Here is an 18,628-nt window from a genome sequence, read left to right as displayed (position 1 = left end):
GTAGCGAGCGCGTTTTCGCTTGTACAGTGAGACCATCGGGTTTTACAGATTTCTCCTTAAAATGAGGCAACTCCACGTTTCGACGATCGTTGCTGAATGAAACAATATTTGATTCCTAAATATAAATGTGTGAAACTGCGCATATTTTTCAAACTTTCCATTCCTTGCCCCATATCGGTTTGATCATAAATACCCTGATTAACAGGTTTTAACTGTCGTGATACATATTTCCAGCTTTTCCGGGAGCACACAGAAGGTTTTGGTTTCTCTTGTGCATATCAAACGACATCTACACAACTGTGTAAACACAGGTTATACTTGCAATTTGTGCAGACATGATTGCACACATGAACTTTTCCAGAAGTCATGCACTTCCTATTTTAAGATAGCTATACTTTGTCAACAGTCTCGGTGTTTTTATTAACTCTGTTAATCTCCGTTGAGAAATGTTAGATTCTTTCATCCTTCAAATAGTTTCCATGTTTAGTCAGGCCAATCAAGGCAAACATGTCACCGGGACTTACAGCTTTTTATTTATTCATTCTAAGAATGAATACATTACCTATTTATATTTGCTGTAGCGCTTACCTAGTAGGTCCATGAGCACTTGACATTTGCTCATGGAAAAACTTTATTGCATTTTCTTTTTATGAGTATGATCAGTTCAACGAGAGACAATAAATGTTGAGCAAAGAATTTGGTTTGGTCAGGCACTGCGCGTTACTAAAGCTGAGCGATAGCTTAAACACACACACTCGAGCGCGCAATATGCCGGTAAAGATTTGGCATCGATCATATCAAAGTAAAAATTGACTTTATTCAATTTAAAAGCAATTTTCTAAACATAACCGTTTGTTTTTATGTAGCTGCCATCTGAGTAAAAAGGTGATTGCTTACGTTTCTGTGTTTTTTATGCGTAATATATTTGCTTATACTGGTAAATAGGCTGTAGTGGACAGGATGTGCGAGAGAAATGGTTGCATAGAAAATTAAAGAAATGATCAGTATAGCATGCATTATTGTTCCCACTCTGTGTCCTGTTACAATCAATCCAGTTTCTTTGATCACATGTAAAATATCTTTAACTGCTTTGTTATATTTGTGGCAATTTCTGCTGCCCTTTTGAAAAGATCTCCTCTTGGAAAAGACATTTTAATATTTGTGAGACGTTTTACTCCTATAAATAAAAGACATACAAGTGACTTTGTCAAAAAACGATTGCATCTTCTACCTTGTGACAAGGTGACTCGATATCATTAATGAAGGACATGTTTGAGATGTGTTTGAAACACTGAAGGCCAACAAACCATTTACAACACTTTAAATACGATCGATCACTTTTTGCATCCACGGATCCATGGACATGTTTTTGTGGCTGACATGCGTAAATTCCAGTTAATAAAACCGTGGGACATGTCTCGTGGGATCGGGGAGAGGACAAATGATTTAAAAAAAAAAGAAAAAAGTGGGACACACAGTCACCCTATTATTCATCGTGTGATTGGAGTAAGTTCCCAAAATATCATCAAAGAGTCAGAACTCGGGCACAAGGTCAGGAGTGAAGTTTCAGGTTCAAAGAGGAACCTGCTTTAATTTCACTGAAACTTCTTTTAGAAATTGCCCACCTTAAAAAAACAGAAGAAGAAGACGAAAAAAAACGTCATATGGGGCGGTATAGAGCTGCGTAGCTCTCACTTTCCGGGCAAAAAGCCAGGCTGAAAGTTCAGTTTATTTCCACCCCATAAAACTTTCACTATGCGCTGCCTTCCACTGGGATTAACTTACCATCACAGTTTGTTAATATCTGACTCTTTCTAGATCTTTCTGAAAATACATGCCAACCTTTGAGGTCTACGCATGAGCGCCTCGCCTCGTTAACTGATGCAATACACTCCTACCGCTAGAGGATAGTGTTGACTTTGATAAGATATATATATATATATATATATATATATATATATGATCTCAAGGTTATTTCTCAAGAACTTGTTTGGGGAGGGAAGGGTTCTGCTTACGGTGGACCTCCCCAAAACAAAGAAGAACAAGAAAAAAGTCTGAACTGAGAAAAGTAGCTAACAACGACTAAATGGTGCCAAGAAGCCATAAATTATGGACTTCACTCTTTTTTTCACGCACATATGCAGCTGCTTATGATGAGACATACTCTACTGCTGCTGCTGTTACAGTTAACTATTCTTACATATACTTCCTTAAAAGGATCACCACGTTTATTGTTGTTTACGTGTGATTATACGGGGTCATAGTTTATCTTCCTGTTAATAATAAAACTGTAACTATATAGTTAAAGAAAAATGTGTCCTGGGGGTGGGTGAAATGGCTGTTTTTACACACACACAAAAATAGTTTCATTTTATTTCATACACCAGGTATAAATTAGGCATTAGATATTGTCTTCATTGTATCTGCTCGGCTGAGTAGAATACAGCTTTCGGTTTTGGGGGCTGTGGGTGTCTCACTTAACCTCGGCTCCATATTTACAAAAGCCTGTAGAAATATGTTTTTGCTACTGTGCTGAAAGGTCAATGAAAGAGTTGGCTTGAAAGTATTTGTAGATGTTTTTTGGACATGCGCAGATGGGGGATGCCATATTGGAACAGGAGGGGGGGCAGCAGCAGCTGAAAGACGTCGCTTGCGTAGCTCACGGGAACGAGAGAGAGAGAGAGAGAGAAAAAGGCAGAGGGGGGTCACGAGAAGGAGAGGCAACAAAAAAAAAAAACTTGGACAGGTAAGACAGGTGACGGCTCCGGCGGTCCTGAGCAGGGGGAGGTTTTGTGGGGGGGACGGGAACGGGGGGGAGGTTTTATCGGCGAAATAAACACAGGCAGAGTTATTTTTTTCCTCCTCCTCCGCTTTGAAACAGCGAAGTGCTCCAGAGACGGTTTCTGTAGAAACGAGATAATATAGTCGCGAGCTTTCGTTCACGAGCCCAAGTTGCTCAAAGTGTCTCGCACGCGCTGTAATTAACAGCTTTCACCGGCGGAGAGGACGTTGTCTCGTGGCACTCTCGGTAATATCGTTTATTGCCTTGTTATTTTTTTTTATTTATTTATTTTTGCCTGTTAGCATGTGTTCTGCCATTTACTGCTTTGAAAACAACACAATTTATAACAATTCGTGGGGAAAATAGGAGTGAGTGGCGGCTCGTGTGTTATTTGATGTGTTTCTTTAATGCTGTGTTTTATATGGCCGCGACGCAATTTTGTTTGGCGTGAGCACGAAGTTGATTTTAAAGATTAACGCCAGAAATGACTTATTGCCGTCATTCTCATATAGATGAGTCATGTGGGATTTTTTCCCGTCACCTTTAGATGCGTAAAAGCCTTCGGAAAATACCGGACACTGCCAAAATGTCAAACCACTTTCAACATGGCGGGTTATGGTGATCGTAGGGGGAAAACTGCGCCTTAAAATCTTTGAACGAGGAAAAAATAAAACGACGGCAGATAAAGCGTCCGGTTCGGTTTCTTTTGGTGGACATGGACGAGGTTTAATCAATTAAATTCAAAGTGTGCATTTGGCAACTCCGTGGGAGTTTTTTTCCGCTGCAGTTTTGAGTGTGCAAAGTACATGACCGGAGTGCCAGCCAGCCTGCTGGTCGGCTACACCCCTCACAGCCTCATCTTCCTTATGTGCACTTAACGTTTCCTCTTTCACTTTTATCAAAAATGCTGTGGCTCATTCGATGCTTCTAGATCGCCGTGTGTCAGATTAATACTGTTTTCCTTATAAAACCAACAGGGTGATTTTGATCCCCCCTGCAATCTTAGATTAATATGTTGACGTTGGCACAGTCGGGCGAGAAAAAATTCTTTCGCTGTGTTGTTTTCTCTGCGGGGATTTCTTTTTTTTTTTCTGAGTGATTAAGCAGATAATTGGGTAAAACCACATGCGTATTTATTTAATTATTTCTCTTTTTCTTTGCGAGGTGCTTCGCAAAAATCAATTTCTTTCTTTTTTAGTGGCTTTACAATATTCCAGAGGATTCCACCTCCTGATTAAATTCGTCACCATAATGAGCAGAAACAATAAAGACTGTGGGTAACGGAGCCCCAGATAGAGGTTCGCAATGAATAAATCATGCTTTTAGACTTCTTGTGGCTCCAAAGATTTTTTCCACGACGCTGCGAGTGGGAATGCGTGAGCGCAGGCGTGCGGATAAAGGGAAAACGCCTAAAATGAGCACTTTTAAAGGAGAAAATGCGAAGATGGTCATAATGTTAAACATACATAATCCATTTTCTCCACGGGAAAGACCAATACGAGTCCAGCTGATTATCATTTTTGGTGGTTTGGCTTTTTATTTATTCATTTATTTTAAAAGTGTCATCCAACAGCCATTTATCACGTGGCTGGTTTTCTTGATCAGGCATTGTATGCTAATCCACTGGTGAGTGTTTCAGGAGAAGAGGCAATCACATATTCTGCACAGATAAGAGAAGCAAAGATAGAAAGAGTCCAGTTCTTTCTGTTCTTCTTTCTTTCTTTCTTTCTGCTGGCATCACACTTACTCTCCCCCCTTATTTGAATAAGGGGAGGAGGTAGGCAAATATCAGCTTCTCCTCCTGCTTTCCAAAAGCCTTGGATTTGCAGGCTGTCCATGTTATGCAAGTGTGTTTTGTGGAAGTTGTAAGAACGCTCTGGGATGTGGGAGTTTCACCCCTTGTTTCCTCTCTCTTTTATTTATTTATTTATTTGTGGTCCTGAGGGGCAGATGCTTGTTTGCCCGACGTCATTTCATGCTTATGTTTTCAGTGAGGGATCACAGGCAGTTCTAATTGGGGAATAAAGCACATTGGGTGCGTTGTGTGCACATCTATGTTAAAAACAGCAGGAATTAAGAGTTAGAAACAGAGGACAAATTGTTATATGATGACATCCTGTTGCCAAGAGGAAACAACTCTTGGATAGCTCTAAAAGAAGAGAACCTAATACGGAGTAATGCAATAAAACCCAAGCCCATGCAGTGGTAGTTAATCTCCTAAATCCCCTATTAAATCTTTGGCATGGATGGGTTTAGAGAAAGGCAAGAAGACAGCACGTGGATGCCCGAGCGCCCCATCAGGGGCTAATCAATTTAAAAAAAAAATCTTCTCAATCCGAGACAATTGGGGCACAAATGTCCTGCGTCTGAGATTAAACACTCTCAGAGCAGTTTAATCCCCTGGTGACCAATCTGGGCTGTTTCCTCCAGGAGGCTGCAGGTCAGCAGGCTTCATCAAGTACAAACGCGAAACTCCCAGAAAAAAACTCCTTCAAAAATTTGGCTTGTTTTTTGGATGAACGCTGAGGGGAACTGTTAACACTGAGTCAGAACAAACAAACGTCCCTCAGGGTTTGGAAAACTTGTTTATCCAGTGAGGGATCAATTTAAGGAAAAGCTCAGCTTGCACTGGTATGGAGTTGTCAGTGTAGAAAACATTGTTGTTTAAGCCGACTTCCAGTGGTTCATTGCAATATTTAATTTTATGTAGGAGGATAGGGGGAGTTTAGTTCTCCTGTTTCCAAACTTTACACGCATAGAAATTAATTTTAAAGCCTGTGTCTTGTGAAAACTCATTGTAAAGCACCTTTAGGCACATAGATGTGAGCTTTCTTTCCTCAAGACCCCAAAGTACTTCATTAATTTGATAAAATGAGCATATGTGACCTTTTATTCCAGAGACTATTCAAAGAGTTTACAAGTATAATAAATATGTGCAGTGACTTCTAGGGAAATGAGCAATGCTAGCCAAAAGTATTTGAGCAATGACACATTTCCTGTTTTTTTTTGTGTTTTTTTTTTTTTTTGACTTCCAGCATACTGGAAATAAAACCTTCAGCTTAAATGTTTCGAGGGTGTTCTCATCATGTATTGAGCTAATTAGTGTGGGGAATGGTTGATGCGTTTTAAAAAAAAAACAAAAAACATTCTGCCTCCAGTTGCTGGGAAGTGCAGGTGGACAATGATAGGGCTGCAGTCGCTGCACTTTTCATCTCGTGTGGTTGTTAAAGCCCTCAAATTAAAGCTCAAAGTCACTTTAACCACAGGGCTTACTCTCTTTCTTTCAGTTCAGAGAAAACGGGCTACAGTGTAGCACCAAAACAGCTCAGAAAGGTGCATTGTTCCTCGCCCTATTGAGGGCTGTGTATACATGGTGCAATTTTTCAAAGGTTTGAGGCAACCTAGTGCTACAGTGACTCAGATGGATGTAGGATTTGTTGTGCTTCATTTCTGTTGAAACAAATTAGATGGAGTTGAAGCTGAGAGTATTGAGAACAAGTTCAATAACACCAGTGTTACTGACTCATCGTTTCATGGCTGTAACTTCTCTTCAAATTTTTCGGTGGAAGTAAAGACTGGAGAGGAAAAAAAAACATTTCACATATGTGTTTCTTATGATGGGTGAACAGGCGAAGAAGTGTGTTTTGAAATTCTGGATTAGGCAGAACTAAAACTGGTAAAAATCTGATATTTTAAAGTTCAAACAGGAGGTTATGACTTTGGGAGTCAATTGTCATGCATTGCAAATTTACATCAGCTCAAAAATCTTAGAGCTATCCAATGTACGATGATATAAAATCGACAAAAGCTGCAAATTGTGGATCGTTGTTTCTGTTTTTAAAATAACAAACCATAAAAAGTAGTTAAAAGATGTCAATCAGGCTCTAGATTGCTTTGCTGAGGTGTTGAAATAAGCAGATGTAGAGTGAATGTGAAACTGCAAGTTTTTAAAGAGAATTTTAAGGAAAAGAAACAAGAGCTGCTCATCCTCTTCCTACTGTTTGATAGCAGTGTTTGAGCACTCTGATGAGTTTAATGAGTGCTGTGGAAGGCTGCTGACGACAGTGATGTATCAGTGCTGAAGATTGTAGTGTACTTAGGCAGAGAGTGGGGGATAAGGGCAGCAAACAGCAGCGTCATGTGAGCCAAATTAGCTCAGCGTGTTGTTTACGCAATGGATGCACGCCGGAGCCACTGTGGGACGCAAGGGGGTGTGTGTTCTGTGGTGGGGGATGGCGCGCACACACACACAGTTAGTTGTTGAGGCTGTCACAGCCTTTGTGCTGCAGCCTCACAGTTCTACATACACTCGCAGCTCCAACAGGCGTGCGAGGACGAGGAGAAGTGTTTTCCTTTCCTGTGGATTTTAAGGCTCTTTCCTTTGTTCTCTTTTTTGGAAGCAGGACTTCAGTGTGTTTTCATCAGAGGATTGCTGGATGCGCATCACAGTTTTGTTTTATTTCTTCTTTTTTTTTCCCCATGTGGGTGCACATCAGGTTGGGTACTTAATCACGGAGTATTTTTTGCTCTTTTGGATATTTATTTTCAAAGTTGAGAGCAACAACCCCATGAGCTTGGAGTTGTTTTCTTCTTGATTGAGGATCGCTGTGTGACAGCAACATGCCTCAGCTCTAATTGCCAGGTTGATGAAAATGGGTGTAAGTCGGTGAGTGATTCATTGGTGATGTGACTGCATGACCAAGAACAACCACCAGGCAAGTGACAAACATAGCCTGTTCTTGTGAATATAATGAACTGATGATTGTTTTGATTGTTTTTCTTTGTTTTATTCATGGAATAATGCCAGCGTTGGATAGACTTGTGGTTTTTATTCCTTTAGGATTTACTTTATTGCTTAAAATTCCTTTTACTGCACAAGTCTCATGGTTTCTACATGCTGTCCTGGCATTTTTAAGTGTATTTATACAGCTTTAATGATGCACTGCAAGGAGTGATCATCAGTGAATTGTATTTTTTAGGTTGGAGGATTTGCTTGTTTTCTCCGCTTTGTATTAGAGGGTAAGACATCCTTTATTGATTCCTGTAGGAAATAAGTCTCTGCAGTTCACCTATCTTAGTTATGATCGGCAGTAGGCAGCAGCTGTGCAGCAGCTCCGGATGTGTACAGGTTCCTTGGTTAAAGCCACATTAATGGGAAAATTAACTTGTCATGTTTTTGATGCTGTGAAGATCATTGCAGACATGGGAGAACTGCTCAGAGAAGGGACCTGCTGTGAGGGTTGTGGACTAATGAGACATTGAAGGAGTTGAGGGAGGACTCAGTGAAAATGTTCACTATATTTTTGCATGATTTAGTAATAATTATAACCTAAACCAAGGACGTCAAACTCATTTTGCATTGCAGGTCATATACAGCCTTATGTTACGTTAAAACTTCCATTTCTGTCTATGTGTAAAGAAATGTAACTACACATGTAATCAATGTGATATCTAAATATAAGATAAAAGGTGCAATTTAAGCAGTTTGTCTCAGATTTTGCACATGATAAAGGGCCGCTGTAGTAAATGAAAGAAATCTGTCAGTATGACTCTTTGTGCTTAAATTGTAAGAAGCAAATGTGTAAAATTACAGAAATGTATAAATTAATTACTTTGTATTGGGAATTTTATGACAGAGGTCTTTATCTATAGGAAAAGCTGTAAATATTGTGAAAATACAATTAAAAGTCAAAAATTTATGTTGTCCTTCACATTTTCCAAAGCTATTCAGTTGGCCGGTTTGGAGTCTTCACCAGGGTGATTCTGGTCCCCGGGCCTTATGTTTGACACGCCTGGCCTAAACAGTTAATCAGTCAATGTGCAAATGGTGAAATAGTTGAACTGATTAGCTAAATACAGAGAAACCGAATTAAAAAGAAAAACAATACCACATAAAACGGGTTGGGAAAGGTAAAAACAAACAATCCAGTCACAATTACAGTTGAGTTTTGTAGTTTTGTGAGGAGGGGAAGAAACTAACCTTTGATCCGGAGGGTGAAGCTGGTTTGCTAATCAACACCTGGAAGCATGTTTTACCTGTTAGGATTTGCATTAGGTTGAAGGTTATTAGCAGGATTACAAACCAGAAAGACAAAAGAAGTAGAGTAAGTTGCAGGTATTTCTGTATAATAACAGAAAGCCACAAGGAAAAGGTTAAAACTTAATATCAGGACATGGTTACCTGTTTTCTTTTTTATTATTTTTTTATTACAGTTCTCTCCAACAATATTCAGTTAACACATTAGCTTAGCTAATGATATAAAGGATCAAAAGAAACGTGTTTATGGTTGTTAGCGTTACACAGTTACGCTTCCTTCAGTATGTGCCAGAAATACATATTTACGGTCAGACAGTATTTCCTCTTTAGTCTTCCATATTTAGTTACAGTGACATGATTCTGCTCTTCTGTATTATTCTCTTGCCTCAGGTGCCTGGATGCATATTTTCTGGTCACACTTATTTGCAGACTTGTTTGCTTAGTCATGTTATTCCAGTTTTTCTACTTTGTTTGACTCTGACTGGTTATCTGATGCAGTTTTGCTGTGGTATGAAAATGAACACAGCATGCAAGATATTGGAAAAGCACACAGGCAGAGGAGGGAGAGGATGATTTTAATGATGCAGAAAACTGCTGTGCTTTTTACTGTTTTGAAAATATCAGCTGACTTGTGTTAAGTTTCTGAAGGTGGCATTCTTTTCTTTTTAGCACATTAAGACAAACTGGCTGTTGCTGGTTGTGGTAACCACCCACTTCTTCTTTTGTTTATTCTCAAGAAAATGGAAATACAGTGTGCACAATTTCCAAGGAAATTCTCATCAAATACTGGCTGTTTATGTGTGCAAACCTCAAGGTTTTGTGAACTGTGTCGATTTGTTCGTGTTATTGTAAGTGAAGAGCAGTAAAATCATCTGTTTCCTGGAAGGATCTTGGACTATTCTGGACAGAGGGCAGATTGAACATTATCTGATTAAATTAGAGCTTTGATTGAATTTATATTTTCTGGTGCAGGGCTGTCAAGGAAGGCGAGAGATGCTGTGAAGAAGAATTGAAAGATCTCAGGTTTAAAGGTTAATGCTCAACAGGAAGTCAAACGGGCAGCATGCAGTCTCACACTCAGGAGCAGCCACTGGCCCTCACTACAGTGAAGCCACACTATCCCACCAATGGGAAAGAAGAAGAGGTGAACACAGGTAAGACCCTGCACTGCTTTTTTTTAACCATAATGTGGCCAGGGTGGTTTCATGTTGCAGCCCTCATCAGATCAACAGATTGGTGCGGTTGACACAGATGAAAATGCGTCTGAGGAATCTCACTAACAAGATGGGAAACAGAGAATGCCACTTGTGTCACAAAGACATGCTCTAATTCTCTCTGTAGATTTCTCCTTTAGGTCAGCAGTAAGGGTATGTCCCTGGCTGTTTATTGCTTGAACTGAATTCTCCTGTCCTCATGGATTAGTCACGAGAAGCATGTATTTTTTCCTGTGTATTCAAAGATGGCTGTTATGTAACACCTATGCCCATACCGTTACGTGGAAGCCCACTTTACAGGCTGTTTTGTCATTGCACATGAACATGTCAGGATACGTTACTGGCCTGTATTCGAGGCACATTCTGGACTTGCAGTTGTTGTGCTACTTTCTCTTTCTAAAGAAAACATAAAATGTGAGCTAAATGCCAGTTTGATGTGTTTGCAATCCTGAGCGAAGGTGCAAATTTAAGTTTTTGTTCATGATGGGACATTTTTAACACTTCTTATACCTGAAACTGAACCAGTGGAGTATAAGTTGTAAAATGACTTTGATTTATCATTTAACTACAGGGGGTGCAGAATTATTAGGCAAGTTGTATTTTTGAGGAATAATTTTATTATTGAACAACAACCATGTTCTCAATGAACCCAAAAAACTCATTAATATCAAAGCTGAATGTTTTTGGAAGTAGTTTTTAGTTTGTTTTTAGTTTGAGCTATTTTAGGGGGATATCTGTGTGTGCAGGTGACTATTACTGTGCATAATTATTAGGCAACTTAACAAAAAACAAATATATACCCATTTCAATTATTTATTTTTACCAGTGAAACCAATATAACATCTCCACATTCACAAATATACATTTCTGACATTCAAAAACAAAACAAAAACAAATCAGCGACCAATATAGCCACCTTTCTTTGCAAGGACACTCAAAAGCCTGCCATCCATGGATTCTGTCAGTGTTTTGATCTGTTCACCATCAACATTGCGTGCAGCAGCAACCACAGCCTCCCAGACACTGTTCAGAGAGGTGTACTGTTTTCCCTCCTTGTAAATCTCACATTTGATGATGGACCACAGGTTCTCAATGGGGTTCAGATCAGGTGAACAAGGTGGCCATGTCATTAGTTTTTCTTCTTTTATACCCTTTCTTGCCAGCCACGCTGTGGAGTACTTGGACGCGTGTGATGGAGCATTGTCCTGCATGAAAATCATGTTTTTCTTGAAGGATGCAGACTTCTTCCTGTACCACTGCTTGAAGAAGGTGTCTTCCAGAAACTGGCAGTAGGACTGGGAGTTGAGCTTGACTCCATCCTCAACCCGAAAAGGCCCCACAAGCTCATCTTTGATGATACCAGCCCAAACCAGTACTCCACCTCCACCTTGCTGGCGTCTGAGTCGGACTGGAGCTCTCTGCCCTTTACCAATCCAGCCACGGGCCCATCCATCTGGCCCATCAAGACTCACTCTCATTTCATCAGTCCATAAAACCTTAGAAAAACCAGTCTTGAGATATTTCTTGGCCCAGTCTTGACGTTTCAGCTTGTGTGTCTTGTTCAGTGGTGGTCGTCTTTCAGCCTTTCTTACCTTGGCCATGTCTCTGAGTATTGCACACCTTGTGCTTTTGGGCACTCCAGTGATGTTGCAGCTCTGAAATATGGCCAAACTGGTGGCAAGTGGCAGCTGCACGCTTGACTTTTCTCAGTTCATGGGCAGTTATTTTGCGCCTTGGTTTTTCCACACGCTTCTTGCGACCCTGTTGACTATTTTGAATGAAACGCTTGATTGTTCGATGATCACGCTTCAGAAGCTTTGCAATTTTGAGACTGCTGCATCCCTCTGCAAGATATCTCACTATTTTTGACTTTTCTGAGCCTGTCAAGTCCTTCTTTTGACCCATTTTGCCAAAGGAAAGGAAGTTGCCTAATAATTATGCACACCTGATATAGGGTGTTGATGTCATTAGACCACACCCCTTCTCATTACACATCACCTAATATGATTAATTGGTAGTAGGCTTTCAAGCCTATACAGCTTGGAGTAAGACAACATGCATGAAGAGGATGATGTGGACAAAATACTCATTTGCCTAATAATTCTGCACTCCCTGTAAGAGAAGCTGAGGCGACATGCACTGACATATCGTGTAACTTAATGTTGGTGTTAAATTGCTTATTTTTGTGTTTCTTGTGTAAGGTGTCCCAAAAAACACAGTACAAGGCGCACATGTGTTCATATCTGCAGAAAATAGCCTGTTTGTCATCTGAAGTGTTGTCAGTTCCTCTTTTGATTGTATTTTCAGATGCAGGCACTTTTAATAGCATAACCATTTCAGTTAGCAGTTGTGTGTTGCACACAGGAAAGTTATCTCTCTTACCTCACCCATCTTATTGTCAGACTCTTTAAACTGATATCACGAATTTAAATTTGCACTAATAATGTTAAGTTGACACAAATACCCAAGGTACACCTGGACTAACCTCGAGGTGCTCTGTTGGGCCACAGGACACAGCTTGGAAACCACTGTGGTGGATTATGACAGATCTCATATGTACAGAATGAATTTACTATGCAGTGTGAATCTAGAACATATGTGGAGGGAGCTCCATGGCAACATGTTCCAAGCAGTTTATTATGCATTGTCAGGCAGTCTCTATGTAATATGAAATTGTCTGAATTTTGGCTGATGATCAGAAACAAGAAAAAACATGTACTAATTTAATAATATACAAAGTGAAAAATGACCACTAAGGGGAGGAAGCCACGTATGTCCATTCATGGGAAAAATGAGAGCAGACACTTCAGTCTATTAGAAACAAACTCCATCAAAATAGCAGCTCGCTACCATCTCCTCTCATTACACAGAACAGGTTCAGTCCCTCAGTTTTCACTCTGAGGAGTCTCCAGCACACACTGAAACACACACACAGACACACACACACAGCCTTCACATACTTCACTCACACAGAAACATACTGATGGGAAAAAAACCCTGACGCATGCCTCGACTGCATCAGCTTCAATCACCTTCAGGAGAAACATTAATGACATTATGTAAGACAACCTGCAGCACGCTGTGCACGCAAACTGCCTCCAGATAGTTTACTGTGGATTTTGTGCTTAGGCAAAATTAGCTACATTTACAAGAAATTACAGCTCTGTGTTTAATTGCTACCTGCATTAGGGATGCACTGAGATATGGGCCAACAGCTGCTTAGGCCTGTTAATAAATAAGATGACATTTTCCAGTGGCAGTGCCTGATGTTCTTGTTGTGTAACAACAATTTTAAACTGTCTAAATATTCAAAGGAGTGTGATGAAGAGCTGAAAGCCTCCGTTCTTATTAGGTATATTTCCTTGTTTCCTGGGCACGAATGAGGCAATAAGTAACAGTAAAAACAAAAATCAGCTGGGAGCTAAATTGTTGTTTTAAGTATCTGTCTTATTGTTGGCTAATGTACAGTTGACTTTTGTTCATTTAGATGCAGATTCGATGGAGGAAGAGGTGGAGTTTAACTGGGAGGAGTACCTGGAGGAGAATGGGGCCGACGCTGCCCCTCACACCAACTTCAAGCATGTGAGTGGCTGTCTACAAACTTCACCTGACATGTTAATCCTTTAAATACAGCCTCATAGATAAGTGCCATATGCAGAGATCCTTTAACAACACATGGGAGAGAACCAAAACAGGGCAGTGCTGTGTTCAAGCCTCAACAGAGGATTCAGTGTCTTTGTTTCCTTGTGATGCATGCGTTGTTGGGCGACCTTTGGCATTTCTTTTTCTTTTTTTTAAAATACCATTTTAGGTACCTAATTAGGTACCAAAGAAAACATGACAATAGATGCAAATAAATAACATAATAAGGACCAGCTGTTCATTCACTTTTCCTGAGACTATATTTGAATGTTATCATCATACCCAGTCTTTCCTGTTTTCTTGCCCTGAAGTAGGTGTGGCAAATGAAAGCAGTCATTATAATGATATTAGGACATTATCTAAGTATCACCAGTGTAGCATTTTTCTCCTTCATATGTCTTTCTTGATAGTCTTGGACTACCACATTTCTGGCCGAGTGAATTTTTTGAGGACTGTTTTCTGTTGGGCAAATCAAGACAGCATGATTTTTAGTCAAAACAAACAGCACTGTTTGTGTTTGTCATAATGAATACCAGTCAGTGCCACCAGTGCAACAGTGTTGCTTTTTGTTGTGTTTTTGTGATAGTTTTTGGACAAAAGTGGAGCTCTGTATTGCAGGATTAGGATATACAGTATGAGACTTCAGAGCCACACACAATAGCGTCTTAGTAGGATTTAATTCATTGTTGCTTTCGGCCTTTTTGTGGAATTTACAATTTGTATTTGTCAGATCCTGATGAAGACTTGGAGTCAATTTGGTCTATTATGCTTGCTGAACTGCTGCAAGAATAAATTTATTGCATGATTTTATCCTAAACAGAGCACCTTTTTTTTTTTTTTTACTATCGACCTTGTTTATGCTCTACTTTTGGATAAGCTTTCAGAGCCATGTAGCACTTATAAATGAATAAATAAATAAAAGAGTATTTCCAAACATGGAATTTATATGTATATTGATTATGTATTTGCATGGCGTTTGCTCACAAATCCTGTGTTTTGTGTGGTGTCCAGACATGTCATCTTTTTGAGACGCATGACGTATGGCAGACCAGTCGTTCCTACTTGCAGCAAAACACTCAGATAGACATGTGCAGTCTGTGTGAAATCTTCAGCGTGACATTAACAAGGTTATTCTGTTGTTAAAGTAATATCAGAACATGAAACTTGAAAGTATAAAGCTCAAGCTCAGTGACTCAGGTTTCACTGTGTTATATTTTATGGGGTAAACTCTCAGTTGGTGCAGCAAGTTACTCAGCTAGCCAGAAGACAATAAAACAGTTTCGAGTAGGCACTAAAACATCTGCATGTTAAAAATCAGCACTTTTTGTGCAAAACTCGCACCAGAGGCTGTGTGGCAAAGTGGCAAAATACTGAGCATGCTAGATATGACTGCACTGCACTATGCCCAGATCATTATCTTTGTGTGAACTAGAACTGGGTTACAGTTTTAGTTCTCTAGAAAGCTGCATTATCAGATATCAAAACAATGTACCACAGCCTAGAGCTTATTTAAAAGTGAAATCTATATAATCACTACTGATGCTACTCAGACCACAGATTTTTGGAGAGCTAAGAGGTGAAAGAGAAAGGTACTTTTCTTGGTAGTGAGTCTATAGGCCAACTGTGCTCTGCTTTGCTCTGATTTGCTAGGCTGAAGTTGGTTCGGGCTGTCCTGGTCAGGGCCAGCTGAGGGGTAAACCGGGCCTTGAGTCGACCATCGCCGACTATGTTGCCTGCTTAACATGTCGAATTCACCTGCTGTCGCTGATGTTTAGTGTCCATCTCACAGCTCTCCTTCCAGCTGAAGTAGCTTAAATATGTTTATTAGAAGGTGGAAATTGTTTCTGTCTGCTCACAGAAACCACAGAAGAAAGACTAGTAGGGAAGTGGTTTGTCTTTGTGGGCCAGCTGAATGTTCAAGCCGCTGAAACCGAAAACTGTGTTTAATGTTATTTAATTTACATTTAAACCGTTTGGCTTGGTGTCTTTTATGGCATTTTAGTATTTAATTCTGTGAGCTACCCCTAAGGAAGTTGCTCAGGGGTCACCAACTAGTTCACCACTTGTCCAGTTTCCTCAAATTTGTTTTAAGGACACACCATATGGAATATATGCCAGGTTTTTAATGTATTCCTCTTTAGGATGCACCTTGGTGGTGGATAATTACTACTTTATTCTTGTCAGACTGTATCATATTTGGCTTTTTGGGATTTAGTTAAAGAAACTGAAACAATTTGTGTTTTTGTGACAGGCTATAGTAACAAAGTGCCTTAAGATATCATTTAAAATAAGTTTCCTGTGTGTAGATGGGTCCACTGGTTCATTCTTAGAGTTAGGTTTTGTTTTTTACGCTTCAATAATTCACAGGTCTGTGCTCAGCGATTTAACAAACAAAAAACGCATTTCTCCAAAAGTGGTCAGGTACAAGGACTGTACTGAATATCTGTGAAAAAGTAGCAAAGGTCCAAATAAAAGTCTGGCTGATTGAAAGCAAAATATAAAGGTGGGGGTGGCTCAGGATTTTTGCACAGTACTGTATCTCAGTTGTAAGTTAGTGTATGGGCTCAAAATGTGGTCATAAATATTTTGTACTTGTAAATCGGTTTTGTATGTGTAAAAAAAATTTGTGTGTGTGTAAAAAAGATTTGTGTGTGTAAAAAAAAAATTTGTGTGTGCGTAAAAAAGATTTGTATGTGCGTAAAAAAGATTTGTATGTGTAAAAAAGATTTGTGTGTGGACTTAGCCAAAAAAACCTTGCAAGTTACAAGTATGAATTTTGACCCTATTTTTCTTCCTTTCATCTGATTGGTCAATGTCATGTCAATCACAAATATAACAATCCAATCAGAGAACAGATGGGTTTGGCTGTCGGAGGGGCGCTTTTTTGAACTGCAGGTCCTTGAAGGGTAGCAGCTAGGTCCCCTAACTTTCAGTAGCTGTTGAAAAGGTAAAGTTGTGGTATATCAGTGGTTAGAAATATCATTATTACTTTAGGATTAGTTTAACACAAAGTCAGGGCTGACCCAGGACCATGGCTGTGAGTCACAGTGCGCAGCATAAAAGTTCTTTCACATCGGACGCAGGATGTGCTGCTAATGCTAACTGCTAACTAAAAGCAAAGGATCCAGAACTTGTTGCGCTGGCTGCTGGGCTCTGTGGGTTTTTGCAGCAGCTCTACCTGTACTAGATGCACCTGCTCCTTGTCTTTTCTATCTCTGACTTTATGTCCTCTACAAGAGTTTTTTTTTTTTTTGCTGGTTCTTCAAATGTTCAATAAAAACATCTATGCTAATTCATAACGAAGAAAGCTTTGTAATGAAGACTGTCATTTCCAAAACACTGCCCGCCCCTACCCCGCGGTCCGCAGCGCTGTTGAAAAGGCTGTGGAAGTCCCTATATTAAACACGTAGACCTGTGACACAAAAATCACCAAACTTGGACGACCACAGACTGTTTTCCTTCGTGGTGATGAAGGAAAACGCTGGGTTGGCATGTAAAAGGGCATTTATTCCCTTCAAGGACCTGCAGTTCAAAAAAGTGCCCCTCCGACAGCCAAACCCATCTGTTCTCTGATTGGTGAATGTCATGTCAATCATAAATATAACAATCCAATCAGATGAAAGGAAGAAAAATAGGGTCAAAATTCGTACTTGTAACTTGCAGGGTTTTTTTTGGCTAAGTCCACACACAAATCTTTTTTTACGCACACACAATTTTTTTTTACACATACAAATCTTTTTTTACGCACACACAAATTTTTTTTTACACATACAAATCTTTTTTACGCACACACAAATTTTTTTTACACATACAAATCCTGATTTACAAGTACAAAACCGATTTACAAGTACAAAATATTTATGACCACATTTTGAGCCCATATTAGTGCTCTACTGCTGGTGTCTGTATGTACATAGTTTACTTTCTCATCATGCAGTAAGTGGGAACAAAGTCCCCCGGGTTCCCTTCTCCTGTGTGCAGCACACACGCAGATCCACTGCTCTGCCTGTGCTGCTGCCCAAATTAGAGATTAGTGTTATTGCAGATGGCACTACATGAATAGAGGACAACATTAAATTGTAACAAACCACCCCCACTCTCCACACCCCATATCCTAGTTACAATAGCTGGCTCTAACAGCTTTCCTAGTTACTTTAGATCAGCATCCAACAATGTAACACTAATAATTTTATCAAGGAGTCTTTGTTTTTCTTCTTAAACAGAGGGTTAGTTTCAGACTTAAATTTCACTACTGATTAATTACAGGGTTAATAATAATCATATAACGAACAAAAAACGCATGTGGTTTTACATGTCTATCTGTCTATCTGTCTATCTATCTATCTGTCTATCTATCTGTCTATCTGTCTATCTATCTATCTATCTATCTATCTATCTATCTATCTATCTATCTATCTATCTATCTATCTATCTATCTATCTATCTAAATTTACTTTAATTTATTTAATTTATTTGATTTTTTTTTTACTAGCAGTCCTCCAGAAAAGACACCCTATAAGTAATAGTTACTCAGCTTTGCCTCCATTAATACATTACATCACAGGAGAGGGCCAGATGGGCGAATAGAGCTGATCCTGGATGCGAAGTCTTTATCCACCTCAGATGACCATGTGTTTGTCCAGCGGAGCAGCTGTCTGCTCTTATGAGACTCACAGCGCTCAGCTGCCGGGAGGACGGGCTTCAGAGGTGTAAAATATGTGTGTCAGTGTCTCACTTTCTTACGTCACTGAGTGTTGAGTGTAATAAAACCAAGATTAAAATATGTGAGTTTTACAAGTGCGCCTCAATGTTGGACAAACTGTCTGTGGTGATTTGAGGGGATGGGGTTTCTTGGGAGCCTAAATTGCCCTGTTGGTAAGTGGATTGAGTCACTGGGAAACAGACCATGAATTCCCCAGAAAAATGTGATTCAGTAAAGTGCAGCCCTCATTT

General features: G+C 39.7%; 1 protein-coding gene across 1 annotated transcript in view; it reads left to right on the top strand.

Annotated features, from left to right (window-relative positions):
* The first annotated feature begins 2,826 nt into the window (after positions 1 to 2,826).
* Positions 2,827 to 18,628, top strand: part of sfmbt2 (Scm like with four mbt domains 2) — a 61,091-nt gene continuing 45,289 nt past the window's right edge. Inside the window, exons 1-3 of the mRNA XM_042220137.1 lie at positions 2,827 to 7,497; positions 9,792 to 9,973; positions 13,521 to 13,615. Of these exons, the coding sequence (XP_042076071.1) occupies positions 9,883 to 9,973; positions 13,521 to 13,615 (186 nt within the window). The 5' untranslated portion in view covers positions 2,827 to 7,497; positions 9,792 to 9,882. The remainder of the gene's footprint in view (positions 7,498 to 9,791; positions 9,974 to 13,520; positions 13,616 to 18,628) is intronic.

This window comes from Haplochromis burtoni, unplaced genomic scaffold (assembly GCF_018398535.1).
Source record: "Haplochromis burtoni strain Fernald_Lab_line unplaced genomic scaffold, NCSU_Asbu1 Contig_44, whole genome shotgun sequence".
NCBI classification, from domain to species: domain Eukaryota; kingdom Metazoa; phylum Chordata; class Actinopteri; order Cichliformes; family Cichlidae; genus Haplochromis; species Haplochromis burtoni.
This window is presented reverse-complemented; position numbering and strand designations above follow the sequence as displayed.